Source organism: Mytilus galloprovincialis, chromosome 3, assembly GCF_965363235.1.
Source record: "Mytilus galloprovincialis chromosome 3, xbMytGall1.hap1.1, whole genome shotgun sequence".
NCBI classification, from domain to species: Eukaryota; Metazoa; Mollusca; class Bivalvia; order Mytilida; family Mytilidae; genus Mytilus; species Mytilus galloprovincialis.
The window spans coordinates 101,645,901-101,667,032 of NC_134840.1; the positions used below are offsets into that span (position 1 = coordinate 101,645,901).

The 21,132-nt window shown below is 32.3% G+C and overlaps 1 protein-coding gene across 3 annotated transcripts in view; it reads right to left on the reverse strand.

The window, feature by feature from the left end:
* LOC143069569 (xanthine dehydrogenase/oxidase-like) overlaps nt 1–21,132 on the reverse strand; it is a 79,136-nt gene that overhangs the window by 44,049 nt on the left and 13,955 nt on the right. For all 3 annotated transcript variants that reach the window (XM_076244269.1, XM_076244270.1, XM_076244271.1), the window contains exons 3-14: nt 19,633–19,729; nt 17,339–17,447; nt 10,263–10,389; nt 9,330–9,391; nt 8,759–8,830; nt 8,193–8,267; nt 7,241–7,379; nt 6,288–6,455; nt 5,622–5,698; nt 4,657–4,750; nt 1,708–1,820; nt 110–294 (exon numbers count right to left, since the gene is read on the reverse strand). In XM_076244269.1, coding sequence (XP_076100384.1) covers nt 110–294; nt 1,708–1,820; nt 4,657–4,750; nt 5,622–5,698; nt 6,288–6,455; nt 7,241–7,379; nt 8,193–8,267; nt 8,759–8,830; nt 9,330–9,391; nt 10,263–10,389; nt 17,339–17,447; nt 19,633–19,729 — 1,318 coding nt within the window. The remainder of the gene's footprint in view (nt 1–109; nt 295–1,707; nt 1,821–4,656; nt 4,751–5,621; nt 5,699–6,287; nt 6,456–7,240; nt 7,380–8,192; nt 8,268–8,758; nt 8,831–9,329; nt 9,392–10,262; nt 10,390–17,338; nt 17,448–19,632; nt 19,730–21,132) is intronic.

A 21,132-nucleotide genomic window follows, 5' to 3' on the forward strand; every position in this document is an offset into this window, starting at 1 on the left:
TGTTTTACGGTATCTTTGATAAATATTTGAGTTGTTTTACAGTATCTTTGATAAATATTCCAGTAAATATTGTAAAAAAATCACCACTACCCAAACCTTAACACAGTACCTTCCAACCACCTCCTTCATAGTCTTGACAGCCATTACTGTCGTGGGTGCCATTCCTCCAAAGGCCATGGACATCTCTTTAATAACATTAGTATTGTCCTCAAACAGAACTCTGAAGCCAGCATTAACTATAGCTATATCATCTTCTCTTCTGTTGGCTTGTTTGTAGCCTCCAAAGTATTCATTCTATAAAATTAATATTTGAAAAATATTCAATGTACAAGATTAATATCGTTTAATGTACAGTTTTATGCAACAAGTATTGGTCACTTATATTTCATATAATAACATACTTAAAATAAGAATGTGTCCGAGGACACGAACGCCCCTGTTCATGCTTTGCAAAGACAATAAGACGTACAGAGACAGAAAGACAGTCAAGCGTAACGCTTAATGCACCTTTAGCCTATGGCAGGGTACAGAAAAATCATTTTGATGGCAATTATGGTTGGATTTTATCAAATAATGTGAGTAAAGACACAGAATTGTCTGCAGTATATTTGTTTTTCTAGTCAGAATTTCATTTTCACCTTTTTTCTCCTAAATCATTAAAGGAGTAGGTTCCGGTTAGACACCTTTTTGGCCCGAAATATAGCAGTTTTACAAAATTGTGAAAATGTAAACTTTTAGTTATTTACTTGCAAGTAGAATGCTTCTGCTACATAAATATGGGCTGTTTTTGACAATACAGTGCACATATATCGAGTACTAGCATCACTAAGTCATACTAAATTACTGAAACCTTCACAATTTTAGCATTTTAGTCAAATTTTAGACGGTTTTCGTCTTAAATGAAAGTGGCCACATTTGTGTTCATTCTTAATATTGAAATGTAAGTTGTATTTGATGATAATACATAACATATATAAAGGTTGAGGATGAACACGGATGCGGCCACTTTCATTTTTGACAAAAACCATCTGAAAAGTGACATTTTTTGGCATATTTGATAGATTTTCATATTTAAGCTTGAATTGGAGCGTTTTTAATGACTAAATCAGTTAAAATATTTCACATTAACTAATTGAATCAACTGAAATAGACCCTTAAGTGTTTAAAAAGTGTCCAAAATCTTTCGTTAGATGAACCTGAAATTTGAGGCCAAAATCTGCCCTTACCGAACCTACTCCTTTATTACAATCTACTTTTGTTAAAATGTATACAAATACGAAATTTTCATTCAAAAATACATTTGAAGTTTTTTTCATTTTGGGCGCTAACTGTGAAAAAAAGAACTCTTGGTTCACTAGTAATCAAAAATCTAACAAATATGGTTAACTAAACAAGACATGCCAACTAGCCCAATTTATGGGGAGTATCCTCTATTATTTGTTGAAATGCGCATCTGGTGCAGAAAAATTGGTACTGTTAATGTTATTCGAGGTGTTACCTAAATTTTGAAATTCTTCATTGTATAAATTGAAGACAGCAAAACGGGCACTCAAATTTAAAGGGTATTTAAGCACATATCTACTCTACCAAATTATAGTATTAGATTAAGAACACTTATTACAATATATGAGGCACAGATAAGGTCCTCTTGCACTTCAAATCCTCTGTGGAGATTTTGAAAAGTTGGCAGGTAAGCAGTATACTTACTTTCTTAGTAAATGGTACAGTAACATTGAGTAAAACCTCGTCTGATTTTAAAGCTGTCTTTCTGTATCCCAGGAAAAACTTATCATTCATTGTTATATTTCTCTTCGAACCATCTGGAAAATATTATATTAAGATTAAGAAGAAAACAAGAGGAACCAGATGCTCCGCAACGGTTGGGGCAAGTATGGACACAACATTCAAGCTGGATTCAGCTCTAAATTTGGATTGTGATTAAATAGTTGACACAGCATAGGTTTTGGACACAGAATGAATGTGGTCTAATGAACTTAAAATAATTTTTTTGTCTTTGAGCAATCACTATGCTGTTGAATATTAATCCTCTCAAAAAAATGTTTGAAGAAATTTTCTTTTTATTTATGAAATCTGAAATGAGAAAAATTAAACCCCCCCCCACCATTTTTTTTTCACATCCCCCTTTCCCTTTTTTCAAAACTGATCTCAATTCAAATTTCTAATGGAGTTTGCAACAAGAACTACTCATTTAAATACATCATAAAATATTAAAATGTAACAAAAAGTGCTTGTTATCACTGAATGGTAAAGAGTGTTTTAATTTATCAGTTGGTAGTAAAAGTGAATATATATTGTGCATTGTATAAAACAATGATTTAAGTTGATTCAACTACTATTCTGGACAAAGAAAGATAACTCCAATCAATTGAAAATTTCTTGCTATTGCACAATATTGTGCAATTATATATTTCTTGCTATTGCGCAATACTGTGCAATTGAAAATATTTGCTATTGCACAATACTGTGCAATTGAAGATTTCTTGCTATTGCACAATACTGTGCAATTGAACATTTTTTGCTATTGCACAATACTGTGCAATTGAAGATTTCTTGCTATTGCTGAATACTGTGCAATTGAAAATTTCTTGCTATTGCACAATACTTAATATAATAATTTTGGATCCTGATTTGAACCAACTTGAAAACTGGGCCCATAATCAAAAATCTAAGTACATGATTAAATTCAGCAAATCAAAAAAGCTAAAGATTTCAATTTTTATTAAAATCAAACTTAGTTTAATTTTGGACCCTTTGGTATTTAATGTAGACCAATTTGAAAACGGGACTAAAAATTAAGAATCTACATACACAGTTAGATTTGGCATATCAAAGAACCCCAATTATTCAATTTTTGATGAAATCAAACAAAGTTTAATTTTGGACCCCGATTTGGACCAACTTGAAAACTGGGCCAATAATCAAAAATCTAAGTACATTTTTAGATTCAGCATATCAAAGAACCCCAAGGATTCAATTTTTGTTAAAATCAAACTAAGTTTAATTTTGGACCCTTTGGACCTTAATGTAGACCAATTGGAAAACGGGACCAAAAATTAAGAATCTACATACACTGTTAGATCTGGCATATCAAAGAACCCCAATTATTCAATTTTTGATGAAATCAAACAAAGTTCAATTTTGGACCCTTTGGGCCCCTTATTCCTAAAAACCTGTTGGGACCAAAACTCCCAAAATCAAACCCAACCTTCCTTTTATGGTCATAAACCTTGTGTTTAAATTTCTATTTCTTATTTACTTATACTAAAGTTATGGTGCGAAAACCAAGAATAATGCTTACTTGGGCCCCTTTTTGGCCCCTAATTCCTAAACTGTTCAGACCTCAACTCCCAAAATCAATCCCAACCTTCCTTTTGTGATCATAAACCTTGTGTTTAAATTTCATTGATTTCTTTTTACTTATACTAAAGTTATTGTGCGAAAACCAAGAATAATGCTTATTTGGGCCCTTTTTTGGCCCCTAATTCCTAAACTGTTTGAACTAAAACTCCCAAAATCAATCCCAACCTTCCTTTTGTGGTCATAAACCTTGTGTCAAAATTTCATAGATTTCTATTTACTTAAACTAAAGTTATAGTGCGAAAACCAAGAAAATGCTTATTTGGGCCCTTTTTGGCCCCTAATTTCTAAAATTTTGGGACCAAAACTCCCAAAATCAATCTCAACCTTCCTTTTGTGGTTATAAACCTTGTGTTAAAATTTCATAGATTTCTATTCACTTTTACTAAAGTTAGAGTGCGAAAACTAAAAGTATTCGGACGACGACGACGCAAGACGCAAGACAATGACGCCAACGTGATAGCAATATACGACGAAAAATTAAAATGTTTGCGGTCGTATAAAAAACAAATATATTAACACAAACAAACAAAGTTTACATAAACAAACATAAGTCATAATACTGCTTACAATTATGGTCAAGAGACCAAAACCAATGATAAGCTCTAAATAACACAGAAATCTAGAGCAGATGAAGTTAAAGTGGACACATCAGAGTTCTAAAAATAGCCCTACAAAAAACTTTCTTTGAATAAAGTTTGTATACAACCATAAGTTACCTACAACTCATGTCTAAAAATAACAATTTCCTTCCTACCCTCCCATATCCATTTGAATGAACTTATTAGAGTTGGGATCCCGCTAACAAGTTAAACCCCACGTAATTCAGAATGTATTTTCCTGTCCCAAGTCAGGAGCCTGTAATTCAGTTGTTGTTTTTTGCTGGGTTTCATATTTGTTTTTCGTTCATGTTTTTGTACATTAATTAGGCCTTTTGTTGCTTGAATTGTTTTACATTTATGATTTCAGGGTCATTTATATGTAGTATTGGCTTTGTTAGTTGTTGAAAGAAATATGGTGACCTGTAGCTGTTAATTTCGGTGTCATTTGGTCTCTTGTGGAGAGCTGTCTCATTGGCAATCATACCACATCTTCTTTTTCTTGTTATCCTAATTGGTGGGTGTTAGTTAAACTAAACTCGTTACACCATTTAAATGTATGATTTGTACAAAAAAAGTGTTTATTCAAATAATCCAAAACCGAAAATTGGGTGTAAGATAATCTATTGTTTAGTCTCTCATACTTTAGATTCTTCATGATTTTATAAAAACTGGTTACCTGCAGACTCCACTTCGAGAACAGCTCCAGCAGCAAGGAACAGTGGGTTTAAATCTGATATAGGACTAGCTGTGATAATGTTACCACCAACAGCCTAAAATAGATCAAGGTTAACTTTTAAACATCAGGAGTCGATTTCATAAAAAAACGTATGACCAAGATTTTGTTAAGTATACTGATTTGTTCTTGACTTAAGACCAATCTTAGTCATATGTTTTTTTTTGTGGAACAGACTCCTGAGTATTTGTATAAACCATTCAAATATATAGTTATTCTTTTTTGTATAAAAATTTTCACACAAAAAAATACTAATAAGAAATTCTTAATTCAGTGTAGATAATGAATACTTTTTATTGTATCAGATCTCTTGACCTTACTCTAACAATATATGGTATATAGAATGTAAAATATACTGTTGACACAGAGACATGACTCGACTGTCAGCAGGAAATTCAGAAAAAGACAATCTGAAAAGCAAGATTATTAATCAAATCAAAATTGCTGGACCATGACATAGAGGGCAATATCTCAAAATGATCATCAAACAGAGAGGTACAGATAGAAATGCAACTTTAAAAATGTTTGTCAATCATTAGTAGTTAGAATGGAGAAAATGATATGTATACATAACTTTTATGAATACAATATTTTAATAATGTTTTGCACTGATTGTCTTTTAAAGGGGAATTGTGGGTGTTTTATGTCTAAATAAAACGAAGATCCATACACCTTACACATAAATATCATATGTAATTTTCAATAAAAATCATTTTGTAATTCAAATTAATGAGTATAATTATATCATAAATAAATTGCTTGAATTTGAAGTGAATATGATAAAAATGTTCCTTCAATGCACTTTATTGCTTGTGCACTCAGAATTAGAGAAGGGACCAGAAAAATAAAGCTATTTTTATGCCATCTTTACCCCAAATGTTGTTACTTATTTTATCTGTCAAACTTACAGCCACATTCCTGATTTGGTGTCCAGCAAACCATCGTAATATTTCTACAATAGCTTGGAAAACTCTGGTCTGGTGATCTGGAATGAAAACAAAACATGTTTTTACACATCTTCAGGACTTTTGTAGAATTTGACAAACTTAGGATTACTAAATTTATGCTAGTCAGTTTCCACTACTTTCTGTCAGTCATATTACAGAAATACAAACGAGTTATTTTAAAAAAGTGATATCATATAACTACCTTGTAATTGTAAGCACATGATTTTTTTACCATTCAAATTATCTATTACTGTATAATTAAAAAAAAATCTTTAAAAATGATTAATATACATACTTTTTTTTAATGCCTTTAATATGCATTCTATTTCTTTGAAGATTTGTACAGATGTCTCAAACTGGATCTCAAAATAACCTTGATACCTAAATAATTCTATGATTCAAATGTATGCTGTTTTTTTCATAGACATAGTTTTTGCGATGTTTTATTTGAATAAAAATTAGAAAAGAATGAGTAATACACAAAAAATACTTATTTCTGATAGCATAATTTGTGCATTAAAATTCTAAACGCTTTATATTTAATTAATCTCACAGTTATTCCCCCTTAATAAATAAAATCACAAACTTCCGGAATTAACTCATCTGTGACCCTTGACCCAATATTACCTGGCAGCTCTTTTATCAGTGTCTTTAATGTATTCTCTATATCAGTAAGAGTTACAGATGACCCAAACTTGACCCCATTATCAAGTTTTGTAATTTGGTTTAGTTCTGGTATGTGAGTACAGCCAATTATAACTGGGTAATTCATATTCTTTAACTTTACTTCTAGACCTGTGAAAACAAAAAATTACATATTTTTAGACAGAACAGAACAGAAATCTCTAAAGCGCAAGCTAATTTTACTTTTAAATCAAAAAGAAAACTGTATTTTACAATGGGTTTGACAATACTGATGCTTTATTCAAAAATGGGATTCAAACATAAGTTTTCTGATAATTTTTGTGCTCATTAAAAAAAAATACAGCACATGCTGACCCTGCTTTCTAAAAACATTTCAAACATTTTAGGTACTTCCATTCTAAGGTAAGGTAGGCTGGTGATTTATATCCCCAAAAAATCAATTTTAGAATCAAGTAGACTTGTTCTTTCGTTTCTTTGTTGTTCGGTTGCTGTCAAATTAGTATGAACTTCACATCTCTGATTTTATAATACTGCTTAAAAAATCAAAGTGATAAAGCCACATCCTGTATGTATCCTGTCCCAAGTATTGAGCCTGTAATTCAGTGGTTGTTGTGTGTTGCTGTGTATCATTTTTGTTTTTCATACATTATTTGGAACATAAATAAGGCTTTTAGTTTCTTGAATTAATTGTTTTACATTTGTCATTTCAGGGTTTTTTATAGCTGACTATGCAGTATTGGTTTTACTCATTGTTGAGGGCAGTACGATGACCTATGTCTTCATTTCTGTCTCATTTGGTCTCTGATGGAGAATTGTCTCATTGGCAACAATACCACATCTTCTTAATACTTCTATTTTAGAACAACATTCTATGTTACATTTTTAAGTTTGAACACACAATTGTAAGTGAACAGAAAATACATGTAGGTACATACCAACTTCTGTATTTCCTATGACAAGCTTAGCTTGAGGGTGTTTGCCTTTTAATTCTAGTAGTTGTTTAAGTGTTGTTGGTCTGTACCATTCTACCTTCTCTCCTTTGAAGGAAATAGTTTCTACATCAAATTGGTCAGTCTGGAGCAAAGAATAAAAAAAATGAACAACAAATTTACAGATGATTTTTCAAGCACATTTTTTGTTTATACTAGCTTTATAGGATGACTGCATGATTGTGTGTTATGTATAAAACTATATTGATGAGTTTATCGTGAGAGTACCCAAATTGCACCTATTTTGACAGTTTTTATCCACCCAAGTTTTTAAATGGTCTAAACTTAAGTTTCCATTTTGTGTTTATTTGGTAGATGTATCCTTATTTAATATACAGTTACACCAGTTCTGAATCTTAATTGAATCATAGAAAAAGGGGTTTAGAACAACCTCTAAACTATCCATGATTGTCTAATGAGGAGTACACAAATGTACCCAAATTGCATTCATGCTTAAATTCACATCCTTAAAAATTGAATAACAGATGTTTTGTTTTATTTCTTCAGTTGTTTAGAACTATTTGACATTACTTCATGCTTACTATTCAGTTTTTTAAGAAATGAATGTATGAAACATATTTTATTAGCTCATTTTTAAAAGATTACTTTTTGTGAACATCGACGTTTCCATAAATTTATTTTTTCCAGTGAATGCTTCATCTGTTGATAGATACTGTGACCTTTTGTGTATATCTAAATATATTTTCATATGTTGAAAGACCTGTATAATGTCAAATCATGAAATCACAAATTGTTTTGTTTCAAATAGCTTGAAAGATTTTTGCAGATTTATGTGCAATTTGGGTACTTTGACATTAAATGAGAATTGATTGTAGGTTATATCTGAATTTTAAAAGAACAAAACAATCTTGAGTATAATCTAATATCAGATATTTACCCGTAATTCTGGAGGGAAAATAGGATCCTGTGTTGAGTCTAATGGTAGATATTCACTTGTCTGTCCATTCTCTATCTTTTATAAAAAAACACAATTTTATATTAGTATAGCACTCACACAAATTTGGATATAGTTTTCAAGTCCATGTTAGTCATATAGTTCTTAAAATATTTCATGTCTTATACATCCTTGGCAATTAAATTCTTGGCTTTAAGTGTTCCTGAAAAGCATAACAGTTCATTTTGATTTTTATCAATGTCTTGTGAGTTATTCTGCTCAAACCAATGTACAGGTTTTCATGATCTTGCAATAAAACATGACCTTTTGCTCAAGGTTGAAGGCCTCACTTCTACTTTGGTGTGAAGAATAGGAACTATTTTTTACCTTTGTGTTTTGTCAAATGACAAAATGATTGCCAGTAACTGCTGCAAACAAGAATACACTTATTTTCAAACTATAAGGTGTAATATTGTCTGACAGCTCATAACTTTTGAATTGCTCGCCTAATATAAAACCAATCTGTTCTGTAGCATTCTAAATAGTAACTTTATACATTTTATACTTACTCCATTTTCTACAACACCATCAGAACATTTTCCTGTGTTTTTACAACAACTTTCACCCATCTGGCAAAATTCCTATAAAAAAAAACAACAAAATTTACATATACATTCTTAATAATTAACTCTAGTTCTTCATTTTTTAAACAATACTTTTTGCATATCCTTGCAATATGAAATCAATTTTCATATGGATCTATGCACCTTGTGCAGCAGGAAAATCAATCTTGATCTTCAGATTTACATCAAAATTTTATTGCACAAGTACTACTATAAATTCTTATATCCAATTATGACATTTTGACAATATTGTTGTTAAAATTTATTTGTTTAGCCATTGTGTATAATTTTCATAACATTTTTTCAAGGCAAACTATAATAAGGGAAAGGAAATTAATTTATGGACGAACACACTGAAAGACGAAGGGACAGGGGTTATCCTTAATTCCCAATCACCTAGCAGCAGGGGCAAAAAAAGAGTCCCAATACTCCATGTTTACTACTGGAACAACCGTAACATTCAAATCGCCTATTTGGCTTTTTTTATAATAAGATATAATTATTTTCAGCTGCAAACCTTTGTAAATGATTTAAATCCTTCCAGTATAGGTCTGTAGCCTGTACATCTACATAGATTACCTGTAAGTATATAAACATTAATTATAGGTCTATAGATTTAATTTCAGTGGTTACAGTGTTAAAAAAAATATTTGAAACTATCAGAGGATATGACTTCAGCAAACAAAAAATCAGTTCTGGTGGAGATAATTTTACAGATATTACTTTTGTTCTTTTAAATAACATGTAAACATGAACAGGAGAACCCATTTTATTTTTCATTTATATCTACATGGGATTGGTTAAAAAAATATCTCCTTCAAAATGCAAGTAGAATATCAAATAGTATCATAAATTAAACTGATAATTATTTCCCCCTAGGAAATCAACATTTAATATTGAGATCAAGCTCCCAACATTTCTCAAAATGAAGTATGGTAACCATGGTAAAAAAAAAATTTAAAATAAATTTGATTTAGAATGTAGATACATTGAACTATTTTCGTAAAAAAAATCTTTTTTTACCTGTGGTGTATAATAATATATGTTGTCTTATCTGCCATTAATCATTATAATATATTCCTGAAATGTTCTCTGCAATAAAAGTGCTTCTTTGTATTTTCTGCTATGACTGATGCAGTAATATATAACTTTTTTTCTCTCTTTTTTCCCATTATCAAACCTTGTTCTGCAATACAAACTTTAACTTGTACTATTAAGTACTGTTAATTCAGAATTATTGCAGGAATTATTATTATTGCAATTTTGTCATGTAAGACTAAAATGCGGTTATAATTTTTGTGATAATGAGAAAAAATCCTGTTAAATTCATATCAAAAATTTCAAAATGCAAGTTTTAATTATTGTGATTACAACCCTGTCGCATTTTTTCCAAATAATAAAAACAAAACAATAATTTCTGAATTTACAGTTTTTCAAATACAAAGTATACCTTCAAATGCATTTTCCATTTCTGCTCCAGTAGGCTGTGGATTATTTCTTAACAGTGTGTACATGGACATGACAATTCCAGGAGTACAGAACCCACACTGTGAACCATGTGACTTGGCTATTCTCTCCTATACAAAAAAAGGTTAAACAGATGACAAGAAAAATCAAAGCGCGAAAGCGCTGTAAAGGCAGTTAATTACAGGTTGTGTGTTTTTCTAGTCCAGTTATATCATTATCTTCCATAGAACAGAGGTGGTTTGTAGTATTTAAGATTTAGAGTTCTCTTGTACCTAGTTCACCTATATCTATAGTCTACTGTTTACAGTACATTTTCTGTACCTCGTCATGAAATGCATTTTTAAGACATAAGAACTTTTCCTTTTTAATGTAAATAAAACTATTTTTAATTATTGATTATATACACATATTCAATTACTCCTATCCTATGAAAAATAATTCACAAAGATTGACAAGTCCCGTACTGTGTGTATTGCATCAAGTAACATAATGGTAAATGTACTTAGTAACATGTCAACTCTTTTGAAGACAGAACTTTTTTTAAATTCTCCCTCCAAGCAAAATTATTTTTCAGTATAAACATGATAAAGTAATCTACCGGTATTAATGACCTAGAGACTCTCAAGAGCATGTGTCGCTCACCTTGGACGGTCTATGTGCATATTAAACAATGGACACATATAAAATGACAAAATTGTGTTTTTGGTGATGGGGATGTGTTTGTAGATCTTTCTTTAGTGAACATTCTTGGTGCTACAATTATCTCTATCTATAATAAACATGGCCCAGTATTTACAGTTGAAAATATTTTTCAAAAATTAACAAAAAATACAAATATTTATGAAAATTGTTAAAAATTGACTTTAAAGGGCAATAACTCTTTAAGGGGCCAACTTACAATTTTGGTCATGTTGACTTATTTGTAGATCTTACTTTACAGAACATTATTGCTGTTTACAGTTTATCTCTATCTATAATAATATTTGAAATAATAACCAAACTCTGCAAAATTTCCTTCAAATTGCTAATTTGGGGGCAGCAATACATCAACGGGTTGTCAGATTTGTCTGAAAATTCCTGGGCAGATAGATTTTCACTGAAGAGACAATTTCACCCTATCTCAGATTTGCTCTAAATGCTTTGGTTTCAGAGTCAAAATCTACAATTTACCCGTATGTTCTATTTTAAGCCATGGTGGTCATCTCGGTTGGTTGACCGGGTCAAACCACACATTTTTTAAATTAGATACGGCAATGATGATTTTGGCTAAGTTTGGTTAAATTTGGCACAGTAGTTTCAGAGAAGATTTTTTTGTAAAAGTTTATGGACGACGAAACCAAGTGATGATTCAGGTCAGGTGAGCTAAAAAGGAGTTTTTAATCAAGGTAATAATGACATCTGGTGGCCGTAATAGCTGTCTCATTAGCATTTTAACCACTTTCCATTTTTGCTTTTAAGACAATAGAAGAAAATTATTCAATGCAAAAACAAAACTTGTATTTTTTGTCTATCTGATAAGTCAAGCCTTTTTCAACTAATTTTTATAGTTCGTTCTTATGTTGTACTGTTATACCACTGTCCCAGGTTAGGGGGAGGGATGGGATCCCGCTAACATGTTTAACTCCGCCACATTATTTATGTACATGTATGTGCCTGTCCCAAGTCAGGAGCCTGTAATTAAGTGGTTGTCGTTTGTTTATGTGTTACATATTTGTTTTTCGTTCTTTTTTTTACATAAATAAGGCCGTTAGTTTTCTCGCATGAATTGTTTTACATTGTCTTATTGGGGCCTTTTATAGCTGACTATATGCGGTATGGGCTTTGCTCATTGTTGAAGGCCGTACGGTGACCTATAATTGTTAATGTTTGTGTCATTTTGGTCTTTTGTGGATAGTTGTCTCATTGGCAATCATACCACATCTTCTTTTTTTTATATTACTTGTAAATATGAAATTCTCTTTACAGTATGAGTTTTTCTCATTGTTGGAGATTGTACAGTAGTACCTGTTACTGCTTATACCCATTTCTTATTCCCTTTAGTTTGATAAACTCACAGAATATCATATATTTACATTGTGCCACATCTCCTTATTTTATGCATTACAATAACATGAACAATTGTAATTCAAATCTATATATTATCAAAGCAAAATGAATTTCACTACTTTCATTCATACATCCTTTGGCAAAATACAAGTTCTAAAATGACACAATACAGTATATGTTTATTTATATAAAAATAAAATTGAGTTTCGACTCTGTTAGGTATAAAAAAATGCACAGCTCAGTGTGTCATGATTTGTGAAATCTGTGCTGAAAACATAGGCATTGATCATTTTGATGGTGTTTGAGTAAATCCATCTGTGAAGCTCAACATTAGCTTGTCAGTTGGTGGTGGACAGTTATAAATGTTTCCTGCAGGATGAATGTCTGTTCAGGAAAACCAATTTCACAAATCAAAACTTTCCTCTAGCTTTCTCCTACAATATTCATCCAGTCTAGTTCTTTTGGTTTAGCAGGACACCGTCCTGATTTTTAATTTTGCAAACCATTCAGTCTCTTGCTTACAAATGGTGCATGAAAATAGGATGGGAATGGCAGTAGACAAGTCTCTTTAAAGGGGGTTTGTGCCCTGAAAAAAGTTTTATAACATTAGGCAGCAACCATTTGATTTTCTGGGGGGGGGGCTATGGTTTTTTTTTCTGTGCAAACTTTTTTTTTCGCCTGCGGCGAAAAACAATCTATTTTTTTCGCGACAAGTCGAAAACATTTTTTTTCTTTCAATTTTAGCATTACATATAGTGGCAGCTGAGGGTGAAACAAACAATTTTTTTTCTCAGAATCAAAAACAAATTATTTTTTTCTCCAAAAACTGGAAACAAACTTTTTTTTCCAAAAAAAACCATAGCCCCCCCCCCAGAAAATCAAATGGTTGCTGCCTTAGCTTTTTTGAAACTGGTGAAAGACTTGTGCAACACACATACCTAAATAACTATAACATAGGTGGAAAGCATCATTCATGTCAATGCTTTGTTCCTGTTTACATTGTCATTGATATTTTTCAAGAGAGCTGGAGGCATTAGCTCATGAATTCTTGTCATTACAACCTAAATTAACATAATTACTGCTTAAATAATTATCAGTATAATATATCTCTTGTAGAAAAACCATACAATTGTAGTATTAACCAAAAAAAGTCAAACAGATGATATATCTCTTGTAGGAAATTGTACATCCCAAAAATTATGACGTCTTGAATTCACCCCCCTTTTTATTCTAAAACGATAATTGCAGTTGCAAACAGACTTTGGTTTATTGCATGGCGATTATATAAATAACAGTATATATTTCTTAAAGAAAATAAAGTTTTACCATGAATAGTTTCCTGAACGTAGTCGTTGTCAGTAAAATGTGCCTTGCAAACAACAGCTGATTGATATGGGCTCTACGACTGCATCGCACGTTGAGCCATGGCGTTGATCCAACTTTTCCTTCTTATTAAGTCATTTAGAAATGCATGTCCTCCTCTTAAATGACACTCAGGTACACACCAACAAGGACTAGGCATCGTTAATTGGCCGTTTCAGAATCTAAAGCATCATGGGTAATTTCATTGTTCGTACCCCAAAGTGAAAATAACGTTACGTCATTGGTTGAATTTCCATTGTTTATAACGTTTTAAACCAATCAAAACGCTTTGGTGTACGCTTTTGAAAATATTACCCAGGATGCATTAGATTCTGAAACGGCGAATTGTGTGGTTGTTTTGCAGTGTAAAAACGGAAGTTAAGGACGGAACTGACTGGTCTCACTTATGAGAGACAAGAAGAATTTTAGAGACAAACAGCGACAAGAAGATTAATTTAGTGACGAAGCGACAATAACTAACAAGGGACAAGCGAATCGTAATTCTCTCACGAGGCTATTCTCATTTGATGTGATAGGGTGAAGCTACACCTATCAAATATGTCCCTATGAAAAAGAAGAATTTCACTGTTAGAAAGGAAATGATATTGCATGGTTTTGATTCAATAAATTCTTTAAAAGAAAATTGGATCATTTTTGTTTTGATTGCCAATTTTAGCGTGTGCATAAAACATATTTTTTTTTATATCTAATAAAAACTAGACAATCCCTTTCTTCTTAATAAAAACATATTTTTATCTATCAATGTACAGTAATATAAAAAATGTTTTATAACCGCCCCTATAATAAAAAAATAATGCATGTTTTTTTTTAATATCTATTGGGAATAAGTTGTTGCAATGATATTTTTTTTATTTATGTATAGTCGCTTTATAGTCTTCTTGACGCTTCTTCTCGCTAAATTAATTGTATTGTCGCTTCTTATCGCTATATTAATTTTATTGTCGCTTCTAATCACTTTTTGATGCTTTTTGTCTTTAATTCGTGGAACCCTATTCAGGAACGATAATTTCATACTTTACATAACTGAGACCGAAATAACTATAACGTCATACGGCTTCACGTACAGAAATACTTTAAATTGTATATTATGCAATATAATTCACGGTCAGTCTACTTTTAATTGTAATATCATGTTATATCAACAAGTGAAATGATTTTAAAATATCTTTAGATCGCAAATAGTACTCGAAATTGAACGGACCTCTTTCCACACGGAATTCAAATAATGATAGTTTGTAATCAGATTGACTGCTTATAATGCAAAAGACACATTAATAAACAGATTTTTTAAACGAACAATACACACTGATCGTTTCTTTATTTCCCAATGTAAATGAAGGGAACAAAAACCATTCCATACCACAAAAAGTAGAGAAGAAAATTAAAAATTTCCGGATCTATTTCTTGCAAAATGACCCCCAGCAAAGATTTGCGTAAGGAAAAATGAACCTCATGACTTGAAAGTCAGGCCTTAAAGCACTGCCTTTAAAAACCAAAAGAATCTACCCTGTAGACAAATACACTACACCAAGATAATATTTTATTGCTATTTTGTGCATTTTTCCTTTGATCTTTTTTTGTGGTAATTTTTCATATCATGCTACTCGCTTGAGATGGAAAATTATCGCTAGAAACTAAGGAGGCACGTGGCGTTGCTAATGAAATTGACATGAAATTGACAACGTCATCATAGGTAAAATAGCGATAAACAGATTATCATTGGTCATCTCAACTCGATTGCTTTTCTCGCTTTTGCCCTCCCGACTCAAGCGAGAAAACCAATCTCGTTGAGATGATCAACGATAATCTATAAATACTTAAATACTTTGATGGATAGTGGTCTCATTGGCAATCATACCACATCCCCTTATTTTATTATAATAATTAAATAATTTAATTTCTTGATTTTAATCTTAAAATCATCTTTTAAAGTCACAGAAATGGTATGTTATAACCTCATACAACCTTTTTTTTTTTTTGGGAAGTAATTTAAAGTATTATATTAATCTCAGAGGTTCTCACACATCACCAAAATTCGGTAAACATCATATAAAAATTTTGGTTTCACAAAAAATGCCTATTATTTTTAAAAGAGGATATTCACTACAATGGACATTTCATATGATCTTATCCTTAGTCAAGTCCATCAAATATGCTATAAATTTTAAAACTAGAGGCTCTCAAGAGCCTGTATTGCTCACCTGATTCTACTTGGGTTTTTGAAATCATATAAAAAAATATAAAATTTGGCTAAAAGTGACAACACAACCTCATTTATAAGGAAAGAAACATGTTTAATTTCATTCAAAAGTCCCCCACTGGCGGCCATCTTGGATGACGGATCGGCTACAAAGTAACAACACTTGGTCAGCACCACATAAGGAACATTCATGCCATGTTTGGTTTCATTCCATTCAGTGGTTCACTAGAAGAAGTGATTTGTATGCATTTCCAATAGGGTCCTATGTTAAACTAAGTCCCCCGCTGGCGGCCATCTTGGATAATGGATCAGCTACAAAGTAACAACACTTGGTCAGCACTCCATAAGGAACATTCATGCTATGTTTGGTTTAATTCCATTTAGTGGTTCTCTAGAAGAAGTCATTTGTATGCATTTCCCATAGGGTCCTATGTTAAACTAAGTCCCCTGCTGGGGGCCATCTTTGATGATGGATTGGCTACAAAGTAACAACACTTGGTCAGCACCACATAAGGAACATTCATGCCATGTTTGGTTTCATTCCATTCAGTGGTTCACTAGAAGAAGTCATTTGTATGCATTTCCAATAGGGTCCTATGTTAAACTAAGTCCCCGCTGGCGGCCATCTTGGATAATGGATCGGCTACAAAGTAACAACAATTGGTCAGCACTCCATAAGGATCATTCATGCAATGTTTGGTTTCATTCCATTTAGTGGTTCTCTAGAAGAAGTCATTTGTATGCATTTCCCATAGGGTCCTATGTGTAACTAAGTCCCCCGCTGGCGGCCATCTTGGATGATGGATCGGCTACAAAGTAACAACACTTGGTCAGCACCCCATAAGGATAATTCATGCTATGTTTGGTTTTATTCCATTCAGTGGTTCTCTAAAAGAAGTCATTTGTATGCATTTCCCATAGGGTCCTATGTTAAACTAAGTCCCCGGCTGGCGGCCATCTTGGATGATGGATCGGCAACAAAGTAACAACACTTGGTCAGCACCTCATAAGGAACATTCATGCCATGTTTGGTTTCATTCCATTCAGTGGTTCTCTAAAAGAAGTCATTTGTATGCATTTCCCATAGCGTCCTATGCTAAACTAAGTCCCCCGCTGGCGGCCATCTTGGATGATGGATCGGCTACAAAGTAACAACACTTGGTCAGCACCTCATAAGGAACATTCATGCCATGTTTGGTTCCATTCCATTCAGTGGTTCTCTAGAAGAAGTTCAAAATGTAAATTGTTAACGACGACGACGACAGACGACGACGGACGACGCCGGACGACGACGACGGACGACGACGCCGGACGACGGACGCCAAGTGGTGAGAAAAGCTCACTTGGCCCTTCGTGCCAGGTGAGCTAAAAAATAGTTGTGTGTCATTCAATATTCTGAACATAAGCTTATACCGTCTGACTTATCTTACCTGTACTGGGTGAAGTCCATTCTGTATACTGCCAATTCCTTCCACAGTGGTGACTGCCATTCCATGTAGAGAACATATTGGTATAAGACAAGCATTGGCAGAAAAGTGTCTAAAAATAAAAGGTCCACATCTTCATTTTCAATTACTATCAATAATTGATTGAATGTTTAACCAGTTTCTAATTTGTAACAGTCTCCTTATGCTAGGGTAGTGATATATTTGCCATACTTGTTTGGCTATATAAATGTTTTGATCTGAGTGTCACTGATGAGTCTTATGGAGACGAAAACGTGTCTTGCGTACTAAATTATAATCCTGGTACCTTTGATAACTATATAAAGAAAGCTTTCCCTTATCAAAGTAATTAAAATATAAGTATGGAAAATTCCTTTGAACAATTTTTTTTAACTTCCTCTGTGAAATTATTGAACTTTATTTCTTGCAATTACAAATGTTTTTCAAATCTTAATATGCATAAATATCCATATCTTCTTCGTTACAAAGTCTTGTTCCAACAGATTTGTATATTGTTTTCTAAAAACATTTTGTAGTTCTGAATTAGGTCTTAGTATTTATCAAATCAAATTCAAGAATTTAAATAACCTCAAATGGGATAAATTTGACATCTAATGCCGGTGTAACAATTCAAAATACTAGTATGTTTATAAGGACATAAAACACTGGCGGATGTAGAAATTTTAATAAGTGGGGCCCACTAACTGCCTAAGAGGGGGCCCGCTCCAGTCACTCTTCAGTGATTCCCTATATAAGCAACCAAATTTTTTCGCAAAAAGGGGGCCCCAGGCCAACTGCCCCTCCCCTAAATCCGCCTCTGTAAAACATATATCATTATTGCTGATTTGTTACCTGTATAAATATATGTAACAATTCAAAGTAGGATACCATTCAAAAACTAACTTTTTTTATCTATTTTTAGTAACAGTGACCTTGACCTTTGGATGTTGACCAATAATCAATAAGAAGTATCTCCCATAACTTCCATCTATCTAATTTTAATTAAATCAAGAGAGGTAAACCCAAGTAACCATCCAGAAACCGTTTTACATTTTTTCCTTCTAGTTTTTAGAAAGACTTTGACCTTTGACCTACTGACCGGAAAACATTAGACTTCTCTCCTTTTCTTATCTCTTCTACATTTGTATCTGTATAAGTTTCATAACAATTAAGAAAGGGATGTTTTTGTACACACAGACAAGACAGACAGATTGTAAAAGATGAACCAAAAAGGTTGAGAAAGACTGTCAGTATTTGTTACAGTGATTGGCAGTCAAAATTAAATATTTGCAATAAATTCTTTATACATGTTATAGAAGTTTCTTTTCGTTATTTGTGTTGTTAGGTTATGGTCTGCTGACATATACCACTTATACTTTTTCATTATTAATGGTTGTTTTGAGACAGAAATTACAGCAGTGGAAGGAATTAGATTTTTTCAGTTGACAAAGACATTAAACCAATATAGAAGTCTGAAAGTTAAAGCAGATCACCATGACAATGAAAATTATGTAACAGGTATTAAGTGTGGTGTTTATTTTTGCAGACTAGTATACATTGTTGTTTAAAGGCACCTGAAGCACACCAGTAATGTTGGCTGTGTTGAAGACCCATTGGTGCCTGTGGTCTGATTTCTGTTTTCTGGTTTGGTTGTTATCTCTTAGACACATTTACCCACTTCTATTATCAACTATATCTATTAGTGGATAACCAATATATAAACACTGATATACTTTGATATCAGTAGAATTGACCCAAGATTTATTTCTTTTAAAACTAAATAAAAATATATGTGTGGTTCCAGTGACCCTACCTTCCCTACTTTTTTGTCTTGAAATTAGCCTACCCTAAAGATTTTATTGTCATTTTTCATTAAGCACTGTTAAAGTCAGAATGATGCTCCAATAGACTCAATGTAAAAAGAAAATATAAAATAAAAAAAAATCCCTACCTACCTACCCTAACTTTTTTTCAGATGTAACTGGAACCACACATTCTATTTTATTTGGCCTAAGTTTATTTTGCTTTCTTGCTTTAGTATCACACTTACCTGAAATCTTTTATATGCTTATTTTGAACTTGGTCAAGGTTATATATTAGTCAATGTTGCCTTTTGATGAAAGTACCATATTTAAATACACCAAAATTAAAACATTCATTATGCAACCAGAAATTAAAATTCACTACTCATTGAAAGGATCCTGATTTTTCAATTTTGAATTTAAAGCAAGCAAAAGTACTGGTATGTATAATAAGAACACATCAAAGTTAACACTTACTTGACAGTTTTTGTGTCAGGTAAATATTTTGATACCATGACAGTACATGCACCACATCCCCCTTCTCCGCAACCAAGCTTTGTCCCCGTCAAACATACTATTATACTGTTAAGGACATAATAATTTTAACAGCTAGTAATTATCTAAGTTTACATTTTATATTAAATTTAGGCATATTCTCCCTATGTTTATCATGTCTAACTATATTTTTAATATTTACTGTTCACATGTGACATGGATATGAGATACACTAAAGTAATACTTATCCAAATACATTTACTAACCCAATTGGAGGCTTCAAGATTTGAACTAAGTTTCAACATCAATAAACCATGACTAACAAGGGGAGGCAAATAATCTCCATAGTAATCATGGTAACGAAGTGTTAAAATGCTACTTCCACTACATATAAATAGTAAGAACATAGTGGTTCTTCTTAAACTGACATAGTTGAAGGCTGTACTTTAAGCTACAAAATGTATAATGGTTTACTTTTACAAATTATGACTTGGATGGTGAGTTATCTCATAAGCAATCATACCACATCTTCAGTCACTGTGACTGCCATCAATGAAAGACACAGCTTGCCTAGGTATTCCCTTCACAATAATTGAAAACAATAGGTTTAATAATTTCTTGACTGTGGATTCATTTACTTACGTGGGTAACAATTTTTGGGGATAAAGGAAAACTTGCATGTTCATGGATATTAAAATTCATGGTTTTGCTGAGGTCCTCATACCAGCCTTTAGAAAATTTGTCATTCGTTGAACGTTTAATTTTGTGTTTTACCAATACCAATGAAATCCATGAAAATTGATATCCAACCAATAATAATGTATCCACAGCAGACCAAACAATAAAAACTGGTATCCAACCAATAATAATGTATCCACAGCAGACCAAACAATAAAAACTGGTATCCAACCAATAATAATGTATCCACAGCAGACCAAACAATAACCAGATGCTCTGCAGGGTGCAGCTATATACGACCGCAGAGGTTGAACCCTGAACAGTTGGGGCAAGTATGGACACAACATTTCAGCTGGATTCAGCTCTAAATTTGGATTGTGATTAAATAGTTGACACAGCATAGGTTTCTGACACAGAATGAATGTGGTCTAATGAACTTAAAATATTTTTTTTGTCTTTGAGCAATTCACTATGCTGTTGAATATTAATCCTCTCAAAAAAATGTTTGAAGAAATTTTCTTTTTATTTATGAAATCTGAAATGAGAAAAATTTAACCTCCCCCCCTCCATTTTTTTTTCACATCCCCCTTTCCCTTTTTCTAAAACTGATCTCAATTCAAATTCCTAATGAAGTTTGCAACAATAACTACTCATTTAAATACATCATAAAATATTAAAATGTAAAATAAAGTGCTTGTTATCACTGAATGGTAAAGATTGTTTTAATTTATCAGTTGGTAGTAAAAGTGAATATACATTGTATATTGTATAAATAGTTATCAAAGGTACCAGGATTATAATTTA